This window comes from Crocodylus siamensis, chromosome 1, assembly GCF_052110815.1.
Source record: "Crocodylus siamensis isolate JL-2025a chromosome 1, ASM5211081v1, whole genome shotgun sequence".
NCBI lineage: Eukaryota > Metazoa > Chordata > Crocodylia > Crocodylidae > Crocodylus > Crocodylus siamensis.
The window spans coordinates 72,158,975-72,186,036 of NC_143395.1; the positions used below are offsets into that span (position 1 = coordinate 72,158,975).

At 41.8% G+C, this 27,062-nt stretch overlaps 1 protein-coding gene across 8 annotated transcripts in view; it reads right to left on the bottom strand.

Moving 5' to 3' along the window:
* Positions 1–27,062, bottom strand: part of BACH2 (BACH transcriptional regulator 2) — a 270,018-nt gene that overhangs the window by 21,162 nt on the left and 221,794 nt on the right. For all 8 annotated transcript variants that reach the window (XM_090036827.1, XM_090036799.1, XM_090036770.1 and 5 more), the window contains one exon: positions 10,659–12,203. In XM_090036827.1, the coding sequence (XP_089892953.1) occupies positions 10,659–12,203 (1,545 nt within the window). The remainder of the gene's footprint in view (positions 1–10,658; positions 12,204–27,062) is intronic.

Genomic DNA, 27,062 nt, shown 5'->3' on the forward strand with positions numbered 1-27,062 from the left:
AATTTGTCCCCCTCCCACTGCTATAGCAGGGAAAATAAATCTGAGGGATCAAGTGGCCTCCTTGCCCTCTGGATCCCAAACTTCTTCCCTACCCCTTACTGTCAGACTGTGCTCTCACTGAGCACATGGGATTGAGGAGCAAATTTGAAAGCAGTGACTTTGAAATAAACATCTAGGCAAATTACCATGGTACCCATAGACTTAGGTCATCCAGAACTGACAGAATTTATCTTTTTTGAAATGGCTACAAGTTTTAGCACAGGTACCCCATAAACACACTTTTAAGCAGCACTTTTGTAGTTACTTGGATATAGTACAAACTGCATAATCATCTAAAGTAAAAAAACTCATGATTTACCATGAGTAGTTCACTGGACCAGGCCCCAGCAAAGTCAAAAGCATTTCAAGCCACAATAACTCGGAAGCTCAGCTCTTAGCCTACAAAGGCTTCATGTGCTAATTGCCTCCTGTTCATCACTGGAACCAAGCGTTCTTGTCACAAGTCTTGGCATCCTTCACAAATTTATATGCAGGTAAGGCGCTATGCAACCTGGTCCAATTCCACCTCATGGAGGGTAGGGCCACACTAATCACATGCAACAGGCTGAGAGAGGAAGCAACAGAGGGATTCTGGGTGAACTGCTTGGGGTCCCATTTGGTTCAGCGATCATTTGAAATGGGAAAGAAAGGTGCAGCTCAGCTGTGGGAGTAAAGAGGAAGTCAAAATGTATTTAGTGTTGCGACTCACCATGACATGAAAAACAATCAATGCCGATGAGAACTACACATAATAAGCACTACCATATATCTAATTCAGACAACTTATTCTAATTGCCTGCATGTAAGATTCCTGCCAAAAGATTTTGGAAATATCTGAAGCCCCTGGTGGGGGTGGAGGATAGTTGCCAGTTATAGGGCCACTGATGGTTTCGGACTGATTTATGGATTTAGACTTGATTTGGCTTGGAATGTGAAAAGTTTCTTAAAAAAAAAAGTTTCCATATTTACCTGGCAGGAGAAATACCGTGACCAAGATAATGCAATTAAAATGGCACAGTGGAGTGGAAGGTGCGCCCTTCTCTGCTTGTGGACGTGACTCCCTATGACAGTCTCACAGTTAGCTTCCCACTGGCAAGCTTCCAGTGGGAGGATCTTGGCTACACAGCAACTTCATGGAAATGGGAGATTCTTCCCTAGCTTGGTCCTGCAGCTGTATGGCTGAAGGCAAGCAAAACCTGGGGGTATCCGAACTCCAAGTCTTGGGGCTTGGGCCTGCACACAGGATGCCTGCCAAAAGATCTGGATATATCTGAAGCCCCAGGCTGAAAAGTCTGGGATGAATGATACTTGCTGGTATGGCCACATATGGTTCTTGAATGATTCAAAGGATTTGGAACTGATCTGGCTAGTTTGACCTGGGACACAAACAAAATTCCTTTTTTCCCCCAAAAAAACAGGTGCATGTCTTACCTGAGAACATGTGGTATGCAAGAAAATACAATATATCCAGTCTGTCACATGCTCTGAATGTTGGCATTGAGCTGAACAAAAAAAAGTATGTTCCCATTGGTGTATTTGAGGTTTCCTTGTATGTGAATATAAAATGAGGCACTTTTTTCTCATGCTAATTGGGGGAAAAGCTTGTCTTATATTCAAGTAAATATGCTAATAGATGGACTGTATCTTAGTAGCAAAGTGCATGGTCAGAATAGTGGAGGTCAGAATACCTTACTACTGCTGTTAATGCCTTCCTATACACAGCTGGGGGAGGGTGGGAACAAAAACACTTATTATAGGCTCATCTCTATTTACACTGAAGGCAATGGTTAGCTGCAGGGGGAATGAATAGAATTGTACCAGAAGTGCGTGCTTCTGAAATGCAGAGCTGCGTACTCTGTAACAAGGCAAAATTCTATATGCATGCACACAGATATGTTCATATGCACATACATTTTTACATTTTTATTTCTTCAGAGAAAGATTTCTGAAATGGGAACTGCATTTTCTGGCCTCAATCTGTTCCTCCTCCTCACCCAGAGGACAATCTAGCATGGTTCCCAGCCCGAAGAACCCACACAAGGACTTCCTGTCAGTGGTAAGCAGTTTCAGAGCTGAAAATTAACCCATCTGTGGGATGGGTAAAGTGCAAGGAGAGCCTTAAAAGTTAGGATGTGGGGGTCATAAGGCTTTTGTTTGAGAGCCTTCTCGTTCAGACTTACTTCTTCAATACACTCATCTTTCGTCTATACCAATCACAATCTTTTCCCAACCCTGATTCTGCCAGATATCATAATCTCCTGTCCACAATTCTTCTATAGTCAAGAACTCTCAGTCTGGTCCTGCCAGGCATCTCTCCCTCTTGGCCATGATCTTTCCAACCCCCTGGATGGTGTACAGTAGGCCAGTGATCCCACTCAGCTCAGTGCCAACATTCAGAGCATGTGACAGACTGGATATATTGTATTTTCTTGCGTACCACATGTTCTCAGGTAAGACATGCACCTGTTTTTTTGGGAAGGTAGAATGAAGAAAAAAAAAGATTTTTTCCAGAGTTATGGCTGCATAAAGCAGGGACAGAGCATAATGTTCAGCTGAATCACCCTCCTTTTTCTGCTTAACTAAAAGTTGAAACCATAGTTGTTGCTAAATACTGGTCTCCATGGATGGATCTATGATCTTAAAAAGAGCTAAAAAGGAGCCTCCAAAACTATGAAATAGGAAAAAAAAGGCAAAGAGCAGCTAGCAGGCTTCAAAATCACTCAAGGAAAGATTAGCTTGATTCGTGGAATATCAAGACTATCAAAAAAGAGAGATGATTGATCATTCCACAGATGTGGAGTGAAAAAACAATGAGTCATTAAGTCAATCGATTCCCTCAGCTGTCTGAATAGTAATGCCACTGCTGGTGCATGGTGGAGCAGGAATCAAAGCAGGGTGTTTCTATTCTGTGCAGAAAATCACCTTCTCTATTCAAGACATGCAACACAATTTTGGGGGGTCTGATTTTTTGGGAAAAGGTGCATGTGGTATGTGAGTAAATACAGCGATGGTACTGCTTTCTAGGGTTTACAGATCACTTATATAGCATCCATTACCAACTCATCTGAGCTCACTTTCCATGATTCAGCATGAAATGTATTAACATTCCCAAATACAGGGAGAAAATTATTTCTTGCCAATGTTATGAGACAGGAAAAAAATTCACACTAGTAAAGCAACATGTCCAGGATTCCAGAGCTTACAGTTAGTGCAGCACCTGGATACAGAAACAAGGCTTGCTACTCATTCTGTGTGGCCAGGTTTGGGCTTTCATGAATTTCTAACAGGAGTGAATTACATAGGCCAGGACCTATGACATGGAACTTATCCTTCAGCTTTACAGAGACAGAAAGAAGATAGCTCCAGTGCAGAAGATTGCTGGGTCAGGAATGGAGAAAACGTGTTTTATTCAACTTGGGCTTAGGCTACCAAACTGGTAAGCAGCATAATACATTGAACATGTGTGATAAATTTCCACTAATCTGCCTTCCTCTGAGTTAACAGGTGCATCCTGTACCAGCTAATATTTTTGAGTAACCTTCCAGCAAAGGCAAAGATATTTGACTTGTGCAATCTCTGAAAAGAACAGCATCTTGACTGTACTAAGGTGGGAGAGGAGAATGAGCAGAGATACAGCATTCCTAGGACTGTACCGAGAGCAGGTGTGAGAGTGCCCAGGTCAGCAGATATGGAATCAACTACCTCTCACACAATTTCTGGGCAGCGCCGTGTGACCAGGCTGCTGCATGCCTACCCAGAGTGACCTCCTACGTCATCTCCAGATGGCTCTGGCTCCTAGAGAGGAGCTTGAGGAGTGATAGCAGCTGCATATAAGGTCTTTGAAAGGTGAAGATATGTTCTGTGAAACAGCAGGCACAATGGATAACTCATTCTCTGCTTAACAGAGCTTCTGTCAGGCTAAGTAGGGCTAGTTTAGCTCATCTTTTGCTAACTGCAGCTGATCAATTGATCAGTAGGTCCATCATGCAGCTTGAGTTTTATCAGCTAGTTTATAGTTGATAGCAAGTCTTCTGTAAACCTGAGAGTCTAGAAAGAACACTAAAATCCAGATGATGTCCCTTCTGGTAAGGGAATGCATGGTATTCACATCACCAATACCTGTTCCTGGAACATTTCCTAACTCTACTGGATTAGCAGGGTGTATTGCTGCATCATCACTGTAGTGCACTATCTGCCCAGGCGAAAACAGATACATATGCCAGCAACAGGCCTTACCTGCATCACCCTAAGCTTCTTCTTAAAACAGTTTTTTAAAGTGGGAGCTCCTGTAAATCTACTAAACTCCAGGCACATGACAGACTGTGCATCCTTGAACAAGTCATACTTCATCACATGTATAATGGAACTGACAGTACTTCCTTGCCACATAAAATGAGGTTTTCAGCTGTTACAGTTATGAAGCCACATGAGTACTTTAGATTTACTGTTGGGATGTGGAACAGGAAAAAAAATCTATGGCATTTCAGGGAAAACCTGGTTTTGTTGCCAAAACACCCAGAAACAAAACCAGTGTTTTATGTAGTGCCAGCCAGTAGCTTGTAGTTTTGGAAAAAATGGGATATCATAATCATTTTAAAGCTAAAGTCAAATGATTCAGAATTTAAAGGATCTTTACAGAAAGTTTTAGGTCTAGCACTTAAATCTCGTGCCACTATTAGAATTTGAAGAGGGAGTTTGCAAATGCAAATGCACCAACATCATTTCTAGTAAAACAACATTTTAAAACCCCAGCTATTAAATAGATCTAATGCAAAGCAGTATTTGGTGCTTCCCCTTCTCACCAGCAGCACTAGAATGCAATTCCCAACATACTGCTGAAATCCACTAGGGATACTGGTCACAATTTTTACCTGAAACCTATATATGTGTCAACAATACAACAGCACTCCAACAGATGGTATTTCAAACTCCTATGTTTGAATCGTGGCTATGGTAAATGTTCTTGGTCACTACATATTTTAAGCACATAACCTCAACTGATGGAAATAGTAAAGTCTAGATCCTCAACTGGGGTGTAACAGAGAAGAACATAGCTCTGGTGGACCCTAGGTAGAGCTCTACTCTAGCTCAGGATTAGGGTCTTAACACATAAGCAAAGAAAAGCTGTCTGTCTGTTATTAGGCATGAAAGCTCTGAACTTTCACTGAAGAAAAAAAATGCTTGCGACCTTCTTCAGTGGCTCAATTGCATCAGTACTGCACTTGTGAACATTTCCTTTTAAAAGAGAGTCACTACCCCAAGATGGAAAGTTATTCTTTTATATAAATAAAAGTTGCATTGAATGGAATTCCCTATGTAATAATAGTTCTTGGAAAACTCAGTCCCCTCCCCGCTCCTACCCTAGATTATTGTTTTTCCAGGAAAACTTAGCTAATCAAAGTGGACTGAATTAGGGGGGGTTGTTTTGTTTTTTAACACATCTAGTCTGCCATAATAGAGCAATGTTTAAAGGTTACATTCTAATTGTTTTACAGCAACAAAACAATATTTGGGAGAAGAAATTTTAGAAAAGCAAGGTATCACCAAAGAGAACAAGTTCATAGCTTGGAAAGTTTACAGATCAACAAGTCACTTCCTTCTGAAGGATTTATTATTTCCACTCTTATTTTTATTGTTGCTATTTTGAGCAAGATCGTTGGAAATTGGTTGCAAACTGAAAATACTTGTATTCTTGTCAGTGGTATTAAACTCCAGTTACTGACCTTAACTGTTATTTGAGGGATGGAGAGGAAAGTGCCAGGAGAAGTATTTGCATGGAATTAGCCACTTTGTCAGTCAATTGTCTAAAATCTCAACAGCTCTTCACTATTTCCTCCTGTACTTGCAACACATGGGGGAGGTTTAGCTTGCACCTGTCCTTTTACTGTCTGGAGAGATCTGACAAGAAAAATCTCAGCAACACCAGGCACCTTCAAAGGGTCACAGGGAATAGAATACAAAGGCAAAGAGGAATAGAATTCAAAAGAATCTCTATACTCAGTATCAGTTTCTAAGGCCCCATCTATACATTACATTTAAGGCATGATTAACCAGTTAATCATGCCTTAAGTGGTCACCCTGCCATATGTTCAATCAATTAATGGTGTGATAGAAAGGTATAAGATACAAATTTATTCTACAAAATATGAATAAATTTGTATTCAAAGTGGTTTCCTATCACACCATTAACTGAATGTGTGGCCAGGGGCCCCTGTGGCTGGAAGCCCTGTCAGCTAACCAGAGTTTCTAGCCATGTGCACTCCTGAGCCTGGAAGCTCCCAGATGAAGGACAGCCCATGCACCCCCACAGCTGGAAGACCAGCTGCTGTGAACTCTCAGCTGTGAGGGTGCATGGAGCATCCCTGAGACTAGGAGATCACAGCAGCTGGTGTCCCAGGCTAGCGACAGACATTATACATCAGCCAGTTTAAGTGATTAGAAACTGGTTTAAACCTGTAACTGAACAGATGCTCAGTGCTCAGTGCACATAAACCAGTTTGAAAATGACTAAAAACAGTTTGAGATAAGCCTGGCTGAATGTAATATAAGACTTAACTGGTTTGGGTCAAACCAATTTATGCAGTGTCTGTCCCAGACCCCTTGCTGGTTTAAGTTATATCAGACACCCCTGCATCCTGGCATGCTCGCTGGGCATGCTGCTCCACAGCAGGGCTGGCCCCTCCCCTTGGCTCCCTGGCTGAATCGCTGGCAGAGACTTGCAGGCTGCTCCCTCCCTCCCCCTCTCCACTCCCTGCTAAGCAGAAATTCTCCCCTCCACTCTGCCTTGCTGAGAGGTATCTATGTATTAGCTAGCAAACCACATGCTGGCTCTGGTTGATGTTGTGACAAAGGCAGAAGCAACAGGTAGCTGGTAATGTGTCTCTGTTGTTTCCTGAAAGGGGTGATAAACACTGAATTAGGGGTAATAAACACTGCTACAAATTCCCTGCTGGGCTAATCAGAGTGTCCTGATGCCCCCGCCCCCCTCAGCTCAGCACTATAAAATGAAGGGAGGGATGCTTTAGAGCTCTCCTGGCTTCTAGCCTGGGCCACTGCAGGCATGTGCCTGCATTTCTGGAATGAAAAGGTAATGTCTATCCAGCTCCAGACCAGTTCAAGCTTTGCAGGTTAGACTAACCCTCAAAAATTGAATCAATTCAAGCTCAGGCTTTCTGAATGTCTGTCCCTTCCCCCAGCCATGGGGGTATGGGAGGTGCCCCTACAGCTGGGAGCCCCATCAGCTGAAGGGGTTCTGAGCCATAGGAGCCTGCTTCTTGCTAGTACAGGGGGCGCCCAGGATTGGGTTCCTCCTGCACTGGCAATAAGGCATGATAGGATCTGATTTGTGAGCCCACAGTCACACCTCTTGCCATGCACATGGCATGGCAGGATGTGCAATTGTGTGGATGGTGCATTAGATCCCATTGCACCTTATCCAGCGTGTGTAGAGGGGCCCTAAATAAATCAGTTGGAGTATGTATGCTTCTGCCTAGCATCCATTCCCTAAGACAGCAAAGTTCCTAGAAGCCCAAAAGGAGAAAAAACCTTTGACACATATTTCACACATGGTCACTATCCCAGGAAAAGGCATTTTTGTGACATTAATTCTGAGCACTGAAAACATTCTGGGATCCCAGTCAAGAACAACCAGGTCCAAACTCTGAGAGACCTTACGAACTGCATCTGATAAGTGAGGGTCAGAGTCTGTCAGCCTTTTTCACACCAGACTGTCTCGATGAAATCAACACAGTTACTGATTTCTGTCAATGGGTCTACAGTCGATGCCTATTTGCAACAACACCAGTTAAGAACAATAATCACCTACCAGCAACATTTCCCTTGGGCACATTCCCTGCCATGTATTCAGATGACACTTTCTAGAACAACAATAGTTGTTTAGGAACAACACAGCACCTGGGCATGGACATATTGTCACGAACAAGCATCAACTGTACTTAAGTAATGTCAGTAGCATGCATCTGATTGCAAAACACAGCTCCTCACTTAACAGTAACTAGTCATGTTCATGCAATTATTTTATCAGTTACATTTTTTAAAAAAGTAAACCATAACTAGATTAACTTTATAATGAGTAGACACTGGGTCAAGGACCAGAATACAAAGTGATCCAGATAGCCAAAGGAACAGCTTCAGGGTTCGAAAACCCCACCAGTTAAAGGTTTAAGAAGATGGAGCTTTTAAAAGGGGGTGAATTTTTCAAGGTAGTACATGTGCTGCCCACTTATCTAATAGCCAACTTGCTAAACTATATGGAGTGATTTAAAAAAGAAATCATTTCTCTCCACTGGATAATTTGTTTTCTGGTTTGGTACATTTGTTACTTTACCTTTTTCACACTATAACTTCCAGGGACATAGACATCCCAACACACTATATAATATCTATATGACAGGGCACTTCCTAATGAGACTATACTGCATTTCCATCAGCTGTTCTACTGCAACAGCCTTCCCACAATCCTTCTCAAACAAAAATCTGAACTAGTACTTTGTGCCCATGCAATATGGTTTCTTGTTGCCTTGGGTTGTTTATCTGTGTTCAGAGAAGATCAACACAACTGACACCCACTACTTCTTACTAACAGTTTTCATCAATATAACTTAACAGCTTTCTCCAAAAGTCCGCAAGGGCCCTCAGCCTCCTCATTCAGCTGCTTCAGACCCCACACAATTAGCTAATTAAAACACTGCATTAGTCACTTAAAAATCCAACCTCCCACCCTCTTTACTATGCCATGCTGGGCATCAGTTCTCACTAAGCAACTATCATTTTAACCACTCACTCCCTTTTTGTCTCATCAACCCACCGCTTGCAGTCTCATCCTTGTAAATGAGACCTCTGCCCCTGTTTACAAGGATGGCCACTAGTTGCAATAGCGCCATGAAGAGGAATAAGGACCCTTTTATTCCTCTGTGGCTGCTTTAAGACTTTCTGGATCTGGAATCTTGGACAAAGCAGGTCCAGAAAGTCCTGAACAGAGTGCTTTAGATTCCCCTCCAGGGAAAGGAGCAGTTTCCACACTTACATTGGCTAAATGTACAGTGGAAAATAAACAACCCTTCTGAAATGACTTTGTTGTCCATGGAACATGGTAGGGATTGAGACCCCAAGGCACAACATCTGGGGCTCCATACCTGCATCCTATTCCTTCCTTATGACAAACACAAAAAATATGACAATGATTTATTTTTGTGTTAAGAGTATCCTTCCGCACCACAGAACCAGGCAGCAATAGCATCAGTAATTAGCTAATTTTCTCAAAATCAAAGTCACTCTTCACATAAAACAAAGCAAGCAACAGATGCGTACATCTCTTTCCCCTTGTTTCTTCATTTCAAGGCTTGACCCTGGTCTGCTCTGCTCCAGACTATCATAGCAGACAGTAACCCAGAGGGCAGATCTACCTACTCTCCACTGCAGCAGATTGTAATGAAACATTTTAGGAGGGCAGCAGTACCACACAGTACCACACAAAAGTGACCTTAGCAAACTCTCAATTACCTGCTGGAGATCCATAAAGACATGTCTCTCTCCTCAGCTCCTGCTATGCAGTACACCTACATGAGATCATGCAACATTCTCCTTGGCTTATGGATCAGCTCTTGGTTACTCAGGTACCCCACTATAGCATTTACACATAGCCTTGTTTCTTGGGGGGGTGGGGGAATTTGTTTTTTCTTAAGCTGACCCCATTTCTCTCTCAGTGCTGCATAGAAAGTCTTATTCCCTCTCTCTGGTTCCATTAACAGCTCCTGTAAATAAAACAGTAACAATCCTGGAAACTTTTTATGCAGCTATCTGCGAGGGACTCTCCAGGAAGGAGGAAAGAGGAACCCACAGATGGGAAATATAATCCTGGTATCAGTTCGTAATGAGACAAAGTCCACTGGCTACATGACAAGAAGATACAAAGGAAGGCTGCATGGTCTATTGAATGAGGCATTAGACTGGAAAGAAGACCTAGATTTTATTCCTGGCTCTGACCCATGAACAGACGCAAGTTATTTCACCTCTGTCTGCCTCTCCTTCTCCTCTCGCCCTCTGTCTGTCTCCTCTATTCAGGCTGTAAGCAAATTGCATCAGGAACTCCCTCGTGATTTAGACAGCACAGTGCCAAACACAATGAGGCTACCATCTCAACAGGACCTGTAATACTACCATTGATATGTATTGATATGTAGACCAAGCTGCAGGCAACATTATGGTATTCTGGGTGAAAACATTCGTTTTAATTCCTTGAAGAGGCTGGTTATACTTCTCCCCCACCCTCAATATAGGTAAGGAACAAGAAGGAAATACTGAGAAGATTAGAGAGCAGGTGACAACACTTCTATGACCATAAATTCACTCTGGTCACTATTGGTTTAACAATAAAATTTCATTAGTGCCAAGCATCCTGGAGGTCAAATAGCTGTTTATGATCTCTCCTCTGTTAACTTAACCATGCACACTCAGGTAACAAGAAGATAAATACAAGTTACCCTTTGCCTCTGTAAACAAGAAATTGCTGGGAAAATGTCAAAGTTGTTTGAAAGAATAAAGGAGTGATTAATTGGGTCACAATGACTGTTACATGTGTACTTATCTTAAATCCCTACCTCATGCCCTCTGTCTTGCACAGGACATGATTCACTGTCTGCTTCTGAGAACGACCCAGACTCATCACTGGAGTTTGTTCCATAGGATGGCTCACATTTAATCTGGGGTCTGACTTGGTTGTACATTCCATCTCCCATCATGCCTGGCTCCTGATGCTCAGGGGCCAGGAATCGAGCTCCTTGAGAACAGGGGGAAGATGAAAACTCACACAGAGGGAGGCTACAAGGAGAACCACCACTGCCATCCTCTGCATATGAGTAGGAGGAGCATGAGCTGGAGGTCCTGGTTCTGGTTTCCAAAGGAGGAGAGCGAGGGCAAACTTTAATTGGCACTGGGCAGCTGGTGTTAGGCCGCATCCTTCCCGGCAAGTGATCAGCTGTCAGTCCACTGTGGGAATAGGTCTGTGAACTAGGAAGGGATTGGCTGCCTCCAGCCCACAGACCTTTTGGCAAAGTCTCAGCAAGGTCTTTCTCCAGGCTGCTCACACCAGAATATGAATGCACCGAAGTGTTTACTTGGTCACAAGCATTTGAAGAGAATATAACGCTCCTCCTGTCCAGTTCACCTTCCTGCTTACAAAGAGCTTCAAAACCAGGCCCCCTGAGAGGTGATCCTCCGGGGAAGTTGGAAGCATCCTTTTGAACAGCATGGGACTGCCCATAATTCCCTGTGAAAGGGCTGTAGTCAGTTTTGTGGTCACCCTGAGTTGTCCCCTTTTCAAAAGGGCATGCTGGACTCCTGGCAAAGTGCTGTTGGGAAGTACTTGGGAAGCCAACCAAATCTACATTTTTTGTTCTGTTGAAGAAAGACCTTAAGCAGGAAGGAGAGGACCCACTTTTAGACCTGTCAACACAAGTAGGGCTTGGCTGTTTCCTATCCATTTCAATATCCCCCTCTTTATCCCTGATGTCAGGTTCATCTCCAGACAGGCAAAGTGTGATGCTTTCTTCATCATTTTCCTCATTCGAAGGTTCACTTTTAATCTGCCCCACAGCAAGTCCTGATTTGAGGCCATTACCAGAGCTCTCATTACCAAATGTGCTTGCAAAACCTGAGGTACTGATGTGTGATGTGTTGTAGACATTCTTGGTACAAGCAAGCTGGTATTTCTTATATCTGGGGTACCGTGTTACTGCATCTTTGTCCAAACTGTCTTTGCTATCTCTCAGCATGTCCGAGTCAGGCAACATGCCTTCTTCCTTGTCTGCTCCAGAACCAGTGGATTCAAAGTTAAAGGGGTCCTGCTGCATCCTCTCTCTTGGGCAAGATATCTTTGAAGTCTCTGATTCCATAGTTTCCTCCTCTTCCCCATCTGAGTTCTCTTCATCATGCATTCGCTGACAGGCAGTATCCTTTTTGCACAAGAAGAGGCCATCTTCATTGTTCAGCAGCTGCGTCTGAAGAAAGCTGAAGCAGGAATCCTCCAAGTTGTGCATGCGCAAGAATTCAGCACAGTGGATGACCTCTTGGATGTTTTCTCTGCTGAGTAACAGCTTAGCAGTGTAGGCAAACTGTAACAATGGACCAAATCCCCTGGCAGTGACCTGCAAAAAAAACAGGGAAATTGCTAGCATTACCATCAACACAGCCATTGTCCAAAGTCCTTCAAGTGCAGTTAGATAATCTGACAGTTCTAATGTCCAGAAATAAATACTGTAAAGTACCAGTTAATCTTTTATCAGGTCAGCAACGATGCTACCTCCAATAATTAACGCTGCCTGCTCCATGTTGCTTTAAAATCACATTAAAAGTTATGCAAAACATTCTTTAGATTGAATGACTAAAAAGCTACGAACCAGGTGCTTTTGCTAATAAGAGGAGTAAATATATATTAACAAGTGTGTTATTAACTTTTCAATGCGCATATGGGCTTCCACACGATGCACTGTAATTACCAACAAGATACAAAAGAAAGATTTATTCTTCTAACCCTGGTGCAGAATGGCTTTTTGGAGAATAAAGGAGTTGCACTTAAATCTGAACAGTGTTCTGGGGGGAAAACATTTCAATTTTAATATTAAACAAATATGAAATCTTTCCCCCTCCTTAGCTAGCCAACCAAGCTGACTTGTGTCTTCAGAATTGATGCTAGTCAACACTCAACAAGTTGCTATTTACCAGACAGTGGATTTGTGCTGCCCAGTGGCTCTCTTCCACTTGAGAAATTCCATTGTTTCTGGTTTTAGTGTGTATGAAGTGTAGCATATAGGAAAGAGATGAGTATCCACATTTTAGCTGCCACAAAACATACTGAAGCTCATGACAGCACACAATTTCATATCACTTTTCTTTAGTGAAAAAGTTAACAATGACCAGAATTGTGGCCGCTTCACATTATACACTTGTACCCTGACAGATATGCACATGCATAAACTACAATGCATATGTAATATATACCCCAAACTGGTGCAGAAACATACATCCTCTCCCTCAGATATACTGTGATGATACTCATACACAGAGCTGTCTGATAAACTGCAGAGCCATGTGACAAATATGGTTATTCAGGCACTTTCAGCTGTGTTGCTTGTATTCATTCCACTAATGTCTGTTGCCATAGACTTTAATTAAATAGTTTTCTAATGCAAATGGCTCTGAAGTACAATTACTATTCATGTCTTGGAACAGCAATAAGTTTAATATCGGGTAAGTCCTGAGCATTCCAAAACAACTTACGGCTTTGTTGGTCATAACTGCAGACTTGTGTTAAAACTACCCTGTAAGCCAACTAACACAGGCATGGTTCATCATCAAGACACAAGGTTTCTGAACAGGAAGGGTGATCCAGTCCTTCAAGAACTAGCTTTGGAGGCCTGGGTTCAAATTCCCTGATACACTAAAGACGTCCTATGTGACCATGTGCAAGTCACATAGCCTCTGTGCACCTCCATCATTAAAGTGAGGAGAGCAGTTTCCTAGCTCACCAAGGGTTTAGGAGGAGTTGAAGGCTGGAAGCTGCTAAGCTATTATGGGTGTTGGGGGCATGCCTAGATTATGCCTATACTGCATTTGGGTGATGTGATGTGCTGATATACCTAAGTGTGCTTTAACTTAGCCCAGGCAGTACAGACTTCACTGTAAGTTGTATCATTCCATCAAGGATCCTGGATACTTATTTCCCACAACTTTGCTGCTACTGGTACCTGCCTTGGCTAGACTGAAGCTTGCTCAGGTATGCCCATATGTGCTGCAACCACACCTCAGACTGCTGCATAGACACAGCTATGGAGAGACGCATAGCTTTCCAGTGAGACATACAGCACCTATTTTGAGATGTTCTGGCATTCATAACTCCCCAGATTTAGTTTCTGAAGGTCTGTACAGTTGGATTCAAGTATATACAGACAAGCCAATGACTCTGTGAGGTCCACGAATATAGGAACATGAGCTGGGGGAGCCTTACTCAAGAATTTTAAAACCATAAATGATTCATGAAGGGCTACCGTGTCCCACACACCTTGCCCTTCAGTATTTAGTATAAACTACATATATACTTACAGAAGAATTTCTTTAAAAAACAAGTCCTTGTTATTTGCCACTTTTCACTTGTTAAACCAGATAATCAAGAGCCCTACATTGCAGAAAGGAAAATATTCTAAATATTATTTAGAATAAATTTAGAAAAAGCTTCTAAATATAGTTCTCAATAGGTTTTCTGCATATAACTACTACCCGTAGCTTACAAATTCCTTCCAAAAGCCCATATAGCCCTGTTTTGCTATGTGTTCTTGAACTTAAAATTGCCTAGATTTACAGGTGGATATTAGAATGATTTCTGCTCTGCTGGTGTTACATCTTCTGTTGCTTTGCTAGGGTGCGGACACATGCATGTTTGGAGCTCTTTCAAAAGGGGATTTTTTTAAAAGGGCAGCAGCTGATATGTTCTAACTGTTAGGTGTGAACAAACTTAGCGCGATTCAAATGTAGCAAACACACTCCACATTAACCCTGGAAGAAGGAGTGTTAAAGTTGGAGGGAACACGAATGCATCAGCTACTGCCCCTTTGAAATGTTCTCCTTCTAAAAGGGCTCAAAGTATTTGTGTCCACATGCTTAAATTAAGATTTCCCTGAAGGCATACCTACATTTTAGCTCTCCCCACTCTGATTAGCTGCAGCATGTGGAAATGTAAAATGTCCTATTCACGGGTCATTATTTTCTGAAGATCTTCAATCTGTTGGCTCAGGTATCACTGCACATTCTATAAAAGCTAGCAAACACCGTATGTCTTAGGGCAGTGATTAAAAGAAGTCTTGAGACTCAGCAAAAAAAGTCCTTGTGGTAGTTACTCAAGTGGGCCACTAGGGGGAATGACTGCAAAACAAGTTGAACATGGCTGTTCTGCTCTGCTTCCACCTGTATCCCGTTTACTACAGTTCAATTCTCAAGAACCTCATAATGACTCATAACATTCCAGAGTAAAGCTATCTCCCAAGCTGACTCAGTCCTTCAGTCCCAATAAATCAAGATGCTAACAAAGAGAGCATTTAGGACATCTGTTACATTTGTTTTGTGCTGAATATTAGAAACAGAGCTCCTGCCACACAAAGAAGGAACCATGGGATACAGACCTTTAAGAGTGTGTGCTGGGAGGGTGGGAGGTGGGTAGGGGAGAAAGCCTAAATGATGGAGAGATGAGAATAACTGTCAGACCTGCATCATGAATTAGTTTGGGTCATCCACAATTACAACATTTCTAACAGCTTCATAATATTCATTTATAAACACACACGGAAACGAAGAGTTACTTTTAAAGTACCAGAATGAGCATGTTGTCAGCTCTAATAGATGCCCTCAGGGAGGAGGCTCTGAAGTGGTTCAAATCGGAGCCAATGATTTAAACTACATAAACAATAACTTTGATAATAAATGCATGCAAAGCTTGCTGGCAAGTGTTAAGATTAGCAAAATCTCAGTAGCCTGAAGCTGTCTAAATATTGATTTGGCCTCCATTGTGGGTCCACTGTCTTACAGACTTTGGAACTGCTTGTATTTAATTCATTGTGACAAGAAAGCAGATATTCAGGCAACGGAGTGTGGTTATAAATATTGCACATTTTGAAAAGAAAGGTTTAAAAGCTGTATATACTACAGCAACATGCATACACTTCTGTAAGAACGAGTAGGAGTAGTATTTTAAAAGGTGTACCTTACCAATGCACTGGAGTTAAAACAATTAAATAAAACAAGGTGCTGAGTTTTACTAATGGAACTGGGTTTATTGCACCACACTAACACCCATTTGCTATTTAAAGTAACAGTAGTCCAATGATTAAAGTAAGCTTTATCACTACAAATAACCTTTATTTTTTTGTATATGATAGCCTGTCTCCAGGATCTATTTTCCACCAAATTTGAGAGATGTTTTCCATACCACCTAATCTGCAGTTAGATAGCCCAATTTGTGGGAATCTATATGGAACATCTCCTGTTTTATATGCCAGGCTACTACCCTACTAATAGCGATCTGCTCATTCTCATCTCTTCTCATACCCATTTCTGGTGTTAGAGATTGAGTGCAAAATAATAGAGTCAATCTGTGAGTACAAAGACCCTAAGCAACAAAAATACGCCAAGGTACAATAGTTTGCGTGCACACATTGTTTCTGCTAGCTTTCTGCCAATATGCTGCATTCTTTTCTTTCACTCTTCATTGATTTCCTGTTTTTCAGATTTTTAGCTATTCAAAGAAAGGCTGGATCCTCACCTGTATCTAAATATGTCAAGGAAGTTGTAGACTCTATGCTCAGCTACGTAAGAGATTATTTTGTTTTTCTCTCGTGTCATCTGCTGCATCCAATTGGATTGGATATGCATCCTATGTCCTGCTCTGTGGCTAATTCAAGACAGCCTCATTCTTTTGCTCAAACTATAGAAACTCATGCATGAGCTGTGGAAATCAGTGGTTCAATCCCCCTTTTTTGTCATGATGATAGAGGTCACGCTTGCTCCCAATGATCAATTCTTAACATGGAGCAGAAAGTTATTTTAGTACTGTGAACTAACGTGAACCACAGCCAGCTGGGCATGCAGAACAGTGCAATGCTGAGCAAGATGTTTACTGGACTCTATATGCAGTAAAATGACCATTGTTGAGAAATAGGCTAATCAACATTAGCACTTAGTGGCAAATCAGGCTCATAAATTAAAAAAATTGTAGAAACTCAGAAACTAACACTTTAGATCAGTGTCTCTCTGTTCCCTCCAGAGCAACACTGAGTGTTTTGTTCTGTCTAGTTGTCACTGATTTAAGTGCCGGACTTCCACCACTTCCTTTGGGAAACTTACCAGAACTTACTTACGACCTCACTGTTAGGATATCTTTTCTTCCTTATTTGCCTCTCTTCTTGTTACATTTCCTTGAATTGCTCTAAAAAATTCCTCTCCCACCTTGGCATTTACACTCTTCAAATATCTGAGGAATAATCATACTCCCCCTACCTCACATTCTCCCTTGCTTGGTATTAAATCATTAGTTCAGTGGGGGAGGGGGGTAATCCTTTTGGCAGGCATGCAACAGATTAGCCCTGCACCTTCCCCAAGTGCCACTCGAATACCTTTGCCTTACCCAATTTGCTGCTCCACTTTCTGCTTCCTTCCCTGTGCTCATTGCCTGATCGGATGCTCTTCTTTCTGCTTCCTGCCCTATCTGCCACTCTGTAGCCTGCCTCCGCTCCCCGGCCCCTGCCCCAATGCATTGCAAGCCACACACAGAGACTGTCTGTGTCACTTGTGGTACCCATGCTGGAGGTTGGTCACCCCTCATCTAAATCATTCATGTATCTAAGGATACCATCTAGGTTTATTTAGCATTATAATTATTGTCAATATTTAGAAACCCTAAGTAATCTAAGGAAAATATTAATCCCTGTCATTCAGGGGTGAGAATGGAAATAGGTTAGATGTGAGCTGGCAATATGAAACATTAAAAAAAAAGCCAGCCCCACTTTGGGTCAATTATGCAGATATATGGACACATTTTTTTAATATAGGAACACCCTAAATTGCATGGAATATTCTAGGACTAGGAGTGATTTATGAAGAACCAGGGAAAGAACTAAATATGAAATGACAACTAAAATGGAAGGGGGCACCATTTACAGTAATCTGAAGAAATTAAGCACCCAGGACAAGAAGCGAATGTTTAGGATGCTAAAGAGGGAGGGATTGCTGGGTACAATGGAAGGAAACTGGGAAAGTGAAAATGTAGGCAATTTTTTTGACACTGAGTGTCATTATATTACAAGGTGAAATGGCTTCCCCAAGTGCAGTGATAGATGCCTAATTGCTTAAGGACTTTAAACTGAAACTTGGCAAAGCAGTGAAGAATATGCTGCAAAGAGCCATTTGATCTCAGCAGGGGTGGTTCAGATTATTTGGTAGATCTTTTCCAGGCCTAATTTTTGGGACCATGACAATGAAACCATTCAGAAAATAACAAAAAATTAATGACCAAAGTATATGCTGCAGCTTCTTCTAAGGTAAAAAGATTCTGTTTAAAAAGAAAGTCTGTGGTGGTCAGGGAGGGTACCAGCACGATAGACAGCTCGCCTACAGCATACACACATTTCTGTAGTGTTTCAGCCACACAAACGTGCACTGCCTTTAACATAAGCATGAATTACAAGGTCAGAACTTTGCAGTGCTTTGCGAACTCAGAGGTAGATACCTAAACAGCTTAAGACACTGAATCTTAGGCTCTTAGGTACATGATTATCTTTCTGTATTTGAACACAGTCACTTTGAAGTGAACAAAATTACTTGTGAATGGAGCATGAAAGTTGTTGCAGGATTATAATCACGTTGATAACATTTAGAAGCTAAAATTTAAAGGCCTCAGAGCATCTAAAACATCTCTGTGTCTAAAAAGCACCTTACTTATTTTAAGCCATTTTTGTGAGGCAGGGAGAAAAATACACCTTGAATATCAAATTCTGAACTAAATAGTAATTAAAACCAATGCATTATAAAGGTGACAGAAGGTGCCTGTGCATATATGTTTTCAAGTGAAATCAGAAATAGACTATTCACAATGATACTGCTAAATGGTTTGATATAATACCATCAGTGAAGCTCTAATGAAATGACAATTTATAGGCATGTGTAAAGACATTTTTAAACCAACTTCAGAGCTGAAGATTGCTTCCTAAATCCTCAAGATTAGTCACATTATTAACTGTCTCACTAGGCCAATATGTTCCTAAAGCTGTAACTTAAATAATCAAGCACATACTAGGAATAGGAGATAAGATTAGTGACGGTTAACTGCTTCTATTTTTTCCACAACCTGAAGAAGGTCTCAAGGATTAAACATCACCTCTAATCTGATTTGCTATAATTAGCATAGGCTTTATTCTTTTTCTTTTGCAGCCAATTGTGAGCACAGAGTGTGCATTAATTTCCAAGTGTAATCTGAGAACTCCAACAGTATACTGCCTTGCAGTTAAGAGTTTTGTGACTTTCTTGATATTTACTTATTTTTTACTTGGAATTATGTAGTCTGGTAGATCCCATTTTTCCCATTCTGGGGTTATTTGTTTTATATCTTTCAGCCAATTTTACAAACAAGCTATAGGGGTGTAAGCTGTAGCTGTGTTGGTCTAAGGACACAGGCAGACAAGGTTCTTTGAGTGAATCTGATGCAATAAAAAAATATATACATCTTTTATTAGACCAACTGAAATAGTTGGAAAAAACTTTTAAAGCAAGCCTTTGGGTTCAAAAACCCTTGGTATCTACCACAACATGCTCAAGAGATCAAGCTTGCTTAAAAAGTTTTTCTAACTATTTAAGTTGGTCTAATAAAAGATATCAGATTCACCCAAAGAACCTTGACAAACAAGCTATTGCACTTGAGCACGAGAATGGTCAGTTATATGTACAAGTTGAGCACATTAAACTGATTGGCCTATATACACAAGCAAAATCAGCGTGCACAAGATTAGAAGCTGGTTTGAAATGGTGTCTTTTGCAATAGAAAACCAGAAAAATAGAAAAGCAGAAAAACAGACATCCGGATGATGAAAAACGTGTAAAGAATATAAGCTGCTTTTACATCAACATTTAATACATGTTTTTGGTTTAACTGAGCTGACCCCTTGGTTTAACAGAAGCTGACCCTTTTTAACTCATCAGCTTAAAAACTGGTATCCCTGCCATCACAGGTGTGTTTTCCCCACCTGTTCAAGAGGCCATAAGGTTAAATATATTCCTTTATTTTTTAATATTAAAAAAACCCTAATCAATCGTTACTTTTTAAAAATTGGTTCAAAAGTAGGGAGGTGACTTAAATCTGTATCTGGGCATTTACACAAAAACTGGAATTTCCCTGCTACTGTACAAGTAATCAAAGCTCCATGGATGGCCTGCAATCTTGCTTTAAAGACTAGGTATGTTCTTAGCCCAAATCTTATATTCTACCTTCTCTGGCTGTAATTGTGATCGGGACATCAAATGACATCTGACAAATTTGGATGTCAGATCAGAGATGTGAAAAGTGTGAGTGACAGCATCACAATGGAAACATCTTGACCTTCCTGTATTCTAGAGGGACCATAAAACTCTTTTCTTCAGGAAGATGATTTACCTTTTCTGCTGAAAATAAAACCACCAAAACAGCATCACCACCTGTAAAGCAGCTCTGCAGCCTGGCTATGGGCTGTGATGCAATAGCTTCTCTTTAAAGTATCTACCACAACAGCCTCAGGAGGTCAAGCACCAGCACTTCAAGAAATAGTTTATCTTCCTTTGTTGTTCTACTTTTACCTAGGAAGCCAAACTGGGAGGACCTTGGACAGCTTCCAGTTTTTTAGAAAAAGTACAGCAGCACGCCCCCCCCCCCCAGGTTTCACCTTCTCATAAGGAGGGAAATAGGTCTCCCAGAGCTTCTCATTCCTTTTCCAGTAGCATTTACAAATTGGAGCAGAAAAAAAGGGAAAACTTTCTTTTTTCCTTTATCTCCCTGACATAATGAAGGTATTGGGCTAACATTTAAAGGATTAACATAACTGTGGGAGTACCCATTATGCACTCAGTAGATCATCAGGTGCTTGAACGCTCATTTGTAATGACAATAATTCAATACCTAACCAGTAATCCTAGATTCTGGTATATTTTGAAAGTGAGAGATTCAAGTCCACCCCCACAAAAAGACCACTCTGAACAGAGGCTGCAATCCTATATTTTAATCTGCACTGGTGGAGGTCTGAAACCTGCTGAACATCCCACAGAATTCAACAGGACTCTAACTTCTTAATGGAACCATAGCTTTAATCAGTCAAGACCCAAAGCTTTGTTATAACTGCACTCCTTGAGAGGATTTCTTTCTCCAGGGTTTTCAAAGCACAAGCCTGAAAGTTGAGAGATTTGGGTTCAGGCTCTAACACAGACTCTCCCTGTGCAACACTGGCTAAATCTCAGCTTTTCTGTGACTACTTCACTGTCTGTGTCAGAGAGAGAAAGCCAACATATTCTTCCCTTTCAGGGTAGTGGGGACTTAACTATTTTCTGCTGCTAAAGCACTTAAATGGTGTGCACTACAGTGACAAAGTATACTGAAGAGAATGGGAAAGAAACAGTGACTCACTTCACATGTATTTCTGAACAGGAGCTAACCCTTCTCAAGTGTGATGGTGGTAGATATTTCAGGCACATACATAGGTCTCCTCCAAATTAGGTTTCCTATAATAATGGTGTGCACCTTCATAGCAGGCTGGTACTGAACACAGCTGAGTGAACAATGGGTTTTTGTTCAGGGGATGAACTGAAGAATCAGAAAAAAATTCAGTGGTCACCCCTAGATGTGGCCAGATGCACTTTAGAGATGCACTCCAGGGGTGTTCTCACACCTTCAGGGTTGCTCTTCTGCTCCAAACCCTTCTCTTTTATCTGCTGCTTGACTACCGAGAAGAGACTGAATTGTGCCATGGGCAAGTCCCCCACTCCCCAGTGTCTCTGTGAATTGCAGCTGAGTGAGGGTGGGATTTGTTCCCTGGGATCAGGGTCTGGGGGAGGGGGTAATGCCCCAGGAGCCCTTGAGGCGGCTTTGGCTTATTGCCTCAGTCCCTTCAGGGACAGACTCTCCAGGCTCCAGCCCAGCTCCCTCCTCCCCTGCTGTGCTGGCCTAACTCCAGAGCAGTGCCCTGGACCCAGCAGGGTGTTATGTATAGGTAGCGCTATAAATCCAGAGCCAGTCTGGTTTGGTTTCCTGGTGGAAAACATCCCTTGATGACCCCCTATGCCCACTGCCTAGGCACCAGGGTGGAGGGATTGTGGTGAGGATGTGCCATTGTGTCCTCTCAGCCTCTCTGGGGATAATGGTTTAGATGCCCTGAATGGTCCTGCCAGCTTAGGGGAGCAGGTGGGTGGTTGGGCTGATGGGCAGGCTCTGGGCCAGGGCCTGGGCCAGCTGCGCTGTAGCCCGGGGGCTGGCTCCCTAGGGAAGCCCAGGGCCTCTGGTGGGCCCAGGGCATTGTTGGGTTGGAATATGTCTGGTGGCCCAGCAGCCCGGCTCTGTGCGCATGCGCATTTGGTTGTGTGCATCTGTGTGTACACATGTGTGTCTGGTTCTAGATGTGTGGGTGCATGTGTCTGTTCTGGTTCTGTGTGTCTGTACACATGTGGTTGTGTGTGTGTGTGTGTGTGTGTGTGTGTGTGTGTGTGTGTGTGTGTGTGTGTGTGTGTGTGTGTGTGTTCTCTTTTTTCTTTCTCTCTCTCTCTCTTCCTTCTCTCTCTCACTGCAACATGCTTAACAAAAAAGGAATACACAACAACAAAAGCAACATTTATGATTATTAAATATACCAATATGCATGGCGTCCTGCCATGTACCACCCCCCAGCCCTCATTTTATTTTTCTGGCATGCTGGCACTCTGACACCTTCCAAGGTAGACACCGTGGGTTTTTTTGGTAATCCGGCCAAAAAATGTTGCCTACCTCTATTCTATAGGATACGTGAAGATCAAATATGGTGTATATAAAGTACATCTCGTAAACTAGTCATGCATCTTTACTGATCCATTTATGACTGAAGGAAAATGTACATCCTGTCAAACAGATTATTAGTCCAGTCTTCCAGCTATAATCCAATACTATCTGGGTAGATGGTTATTTCCCCTAAAAAGCAATTCTCCTGTCTGGTTCAGGCCTCAACACTTGATATGCACAGGTTTGGAAATTTAAATATAAGAGTCTACTCTTCCAAGCCACTTGGTCTTTGATCCTCTAGGTGTGAACAGTCTTTGTCTCTCCTGAAGTTTCATCTGTCCTCTTTGACTGGTTATCATACTCTAGTATGGAACTAAATCCATACCAAACCTCATAATGTATATAAATATACAAATAAAAAATTAGACACAGCCTACTGTGGCTGTTTATAGACACTAGAACATTCTATATATTAGGAAACTTAATTTAGGGAAACATACATGGCATTGCACGAACACTTCAGACATAGCGGATTCATAGATTTCATAGATTTCTAAGGTCAGAAGGGACTTATTAGATCATCAAGTCTAACCCCCTGACCTAGGCAGGAAAGAGCGCTGGGGTCAGTAACCCCAGCCAGGTGCTTGTCTAATCTCCTTTTGAACACCTCCAAGGTAGGGGAAAGCACTACCTTCCTTGGAAACCCATTCCGTATTTTGGCAACCCTCACCGTAAAGAATTTCTTCCTGATGTCCAATCTAAATCTACTCTCCTTCAGTTTATGGACATTGTTTCTAGTAATCTCGAGGGGTGCCCTGGTAAACAAGAGTATCCCCTATTCCCTGCTGACCCCCCTCGATGAGTTTGTAGACAGTCATGAGATCACCTCTCAACCATCTCTTGTGGAGGCTGAAGAGATTCAGGTCCCTCAATCCGTCTTCATAGGATCTTTCTCACAGGTCCTCAACCATATGAGTGGCCCTCCTCTGGACCCTCTCAAGGTTATCCACATCTCTTTTGAAGTGCGGTGCCCAAAACTGGACTCAGTACTCCAGCTGGATCCTCACCAATGCCGCATACAGGGGAAGTATCACCTCCCTAGATTTGCTTGCAATTCACCTAATAATGCAAGAAAGAGTACGGCATCACATTGCCGCACACATTGGCGACTCATGTTCATTTTTGCATGGACTATGAGATCCCTTTCAGCTGCTGTGGTACTTAGAATGGTACTTCCCAGTCTACAGGTGCATTGGTGATTCTCTCCCCCTAGGTGCAGCACTTTGCACTTATCTTTGTTAAACTGCATCCTATTCTGATTTGCCCACTTCCCCAGTCTATCTAAATCTGCCTGAATTCACTCCCTACCCTTTAGTGTGTTTACTATAGCCCATAGTGTAGTGTCATCTGCGAATCTGGGCAGAGTGCTTTCTACACCTTCATCCAAATCACTGATGAAGATATTGAACGGTACTGGTCCAAGGACAGAGCCTTGAGGGGCACTACTGCGCACATCTCTCCAGGAAGAAACCAACTGATGGTTTCAGTTGTGGATTCGTGACAGTGCTTTGTCCCAAAACTGTTTTGGTTTTTTTTGAGGAAACAAAGAGAAAAATCTTATTTCTAGTGCACCTGAACTATTTTGTTCAGCTCAAAACATGATGTTTCAATTGTTTTTTGCTTATTTACCATATTTTTTCATAAATAACCAACATCTTCCTCCCACTCCCTAAAACCTGTTGGTGAACAGTGGGGTGTACACACATTTTATATGCAAATAAAACAGATCTGCATGGGTCTAGAAATGTGGCAACTGGGGAGCGATGACAGTATTCTTTGCTGTGGCTCTAAGACCCATGAGGAGCCCCTCTCCGGATTGGGCTGCTGCATGGAGTTGGTCTGTGCCCTAACCCGGTGCACAGCTCCAAACCTGGTATGTTGGGTCAAACCTAGCATGTGGCCAGGGAGCCAGCCTTCAACCCCAGACTCCATGCACAGGGGTACCTTGGTACATGACTTCAGAAACAACAGCATGCAAGTTCAGCCCAAGAGTCAGAGCACTGGGTCTTAATGGGCACATGCACTAGCATAGATCTGGATTTGGCTTGGGATCCTGGACTTGGAATACCAGAGCCAGCATGTGCATGACCCTGTATTTGGCCAGTTTCATCTGCAGGCACTATCTGGCACACAGGGCTGGCAGCAGACTTGGCACCCTAGGTGCTGCTACTCAGTTACCAGAAAGGATGATTTTTTCAAAATAAGGTGCATATTATATGCATGGGTGTTATGTACATAAGAAAATACAGTGATCTCTTAAAAACTCCTTTCTCCTTTTTTTTTTTTTTAATAGTTCAATTTAAAAAAAAAGTTAACAAATCTGAAAAGTTCCATAGTAAAAGCACTGAAATTTTCCTCAACTGACTGAAACTCTTTCCCAAATGTAACTATATTTCATTAATACTTTTGATGTCTTCATTTTCAAATAAATTTAGTATTTGTCCAATAGAAAAACTGCCCTAGCTTTAACCCCAGAATACTTTGCCACTTACATTTTGCAGTTCAAGAAGCAACTCTCCAAAAGAAAAATAAATTCTACCAGGTAAGAAATGCAAAGTGCTCTCTGTGGCATTTCCAGCTGTATAAAGCTGAAAAACCTTAATGAAAAACTTATTATGAAATCTTAGGTAAAAAAGTGTTATACAAAGATGTAATAATAGTATATGCCTGTGATCTCATGAAAGTGAATTAAGAAAAGAAACATTAGAGAGCTAAGGCATCTCTGGATTTAGAGAAAATTCCTCTAAAGTAAATGGAGCTAGATCACTTACACTAGAAGAGAACTGGCTAATGTGCTTTGTCAATGTCAGATGACATGGACATACTGGAGGATATATCTAGCTCATAAAACAGGGTTGGGAAGATATTTGTGTAGATGAATGTTTGAAGAAATTGAAGAGTGGAGCTGTGGACTGCAGGAGTCATTACGGTTTAATAATGGAGAAGTTAACACAGAGAAAATTAGTTACAAGGGTGTTAAAGATCACCTGACCCAAAAAGAACAACTGGGCTGTGATGCATCTGAATCAACAAAAGCTTGTGAAAAGAACTGTAACTGTAATTAGAGGTTTAGCTACTCAGGCATGAACTGAAATACATAAAGGAATGAGGCTTTGAGCCTACTACTGACTTTATTCTTTCTATACAATACAAGTCTTAAAAGACTTGGGATACAGCAATAGAGAAAGACAGGACAACTGGCCAATGAGGGAACACAGCCCTCTCTGCTTGGATTAGCACACACGAGTAGAGGTCAACCTCCAACCCAGGGCGCTCCTCATGTGCCCAGAAATCTGGTGGTGGGGGAGTGGTGGCAGCATTCATTGCTATAGCTTCCAGAGTTTTGATTTCCTCATTTTAAAGCAAATTCACCATTTTCCTAAATGAAAAAGTATCCTAGCTTTAAATGCAGCTTCCAGAGCTGCGGCAATTCATGCTTCCACTACTCCTCTGCTGCCAAATTTGCAGACACATATGGAGCCCCATGCGTTGGATGATACAACCCTATATGCTGTATTGGGCCAGTGCACCGGGCTGTGCTAGTGTAATGGGGGAGGAATCACGCCCTGAACCACTCAGTTGGCCCACAGACTGGAAGGTTGAGCACCACTGACTTATATAATTCACACCAAAATCAGTGGAGAGATGCAAGATGCTGTGAAAAGCAGAGTTTACTTCAGGAGGATGCAGGTTAATATAAAATTACAATTTAAAATGAAAAATAAACACCCCATATTTTGCGAATGGAAAATTAAATATCATGCAGGATAGTAAATGTAAAAACGAAAGGATATAAAACATGAAGGGAAAGGGGATGAGACATGAATGGAACAGATTAAGAGTCTGCTATAATTGAAAAGCACAAAAGACTCATAACAGGTGCATAACAGGTTTCAAAACAGGCAGAAAAAGCGACAAGAACAGCTTCAACTAAAATGAAAAAAGAACATGCCAATACCTGCCTAACAGCAAAATAGAAAAAATAAAGCTAATCCGAGGAGAAACTTGTTCATTTCTGGTGGTAACCAGGTGACCTGTTTTGGATGACTACATTTTAGCAAACCAAAAATAAACAAAATACACAATATGGGAAAGCAATAACAATGTGCTACAAATAACACTTGTTTTGCAAGTAGAGTTATATTTTAATTATTTTTGTGAATAAATCCTAGGATGTTGGTAAACAGACTGTAATATGGTTTGTAAATACAATAAAATCTTCTCACCACAACTTCTGGTATTAAATTTTGCTGAGTGCAAGCATGAAAGAGAAATGGACATTTGTGTATGTGGTCTACTGAAATGTGAATTAGCAAGGTTATACTGTAATAGGCAAGCCAAAAAGGAAGGAGACAATAGGGTGACAGAGGAATACAGCTGGAGATGGAAACACATGATAATGATGTCACTAGTGGAT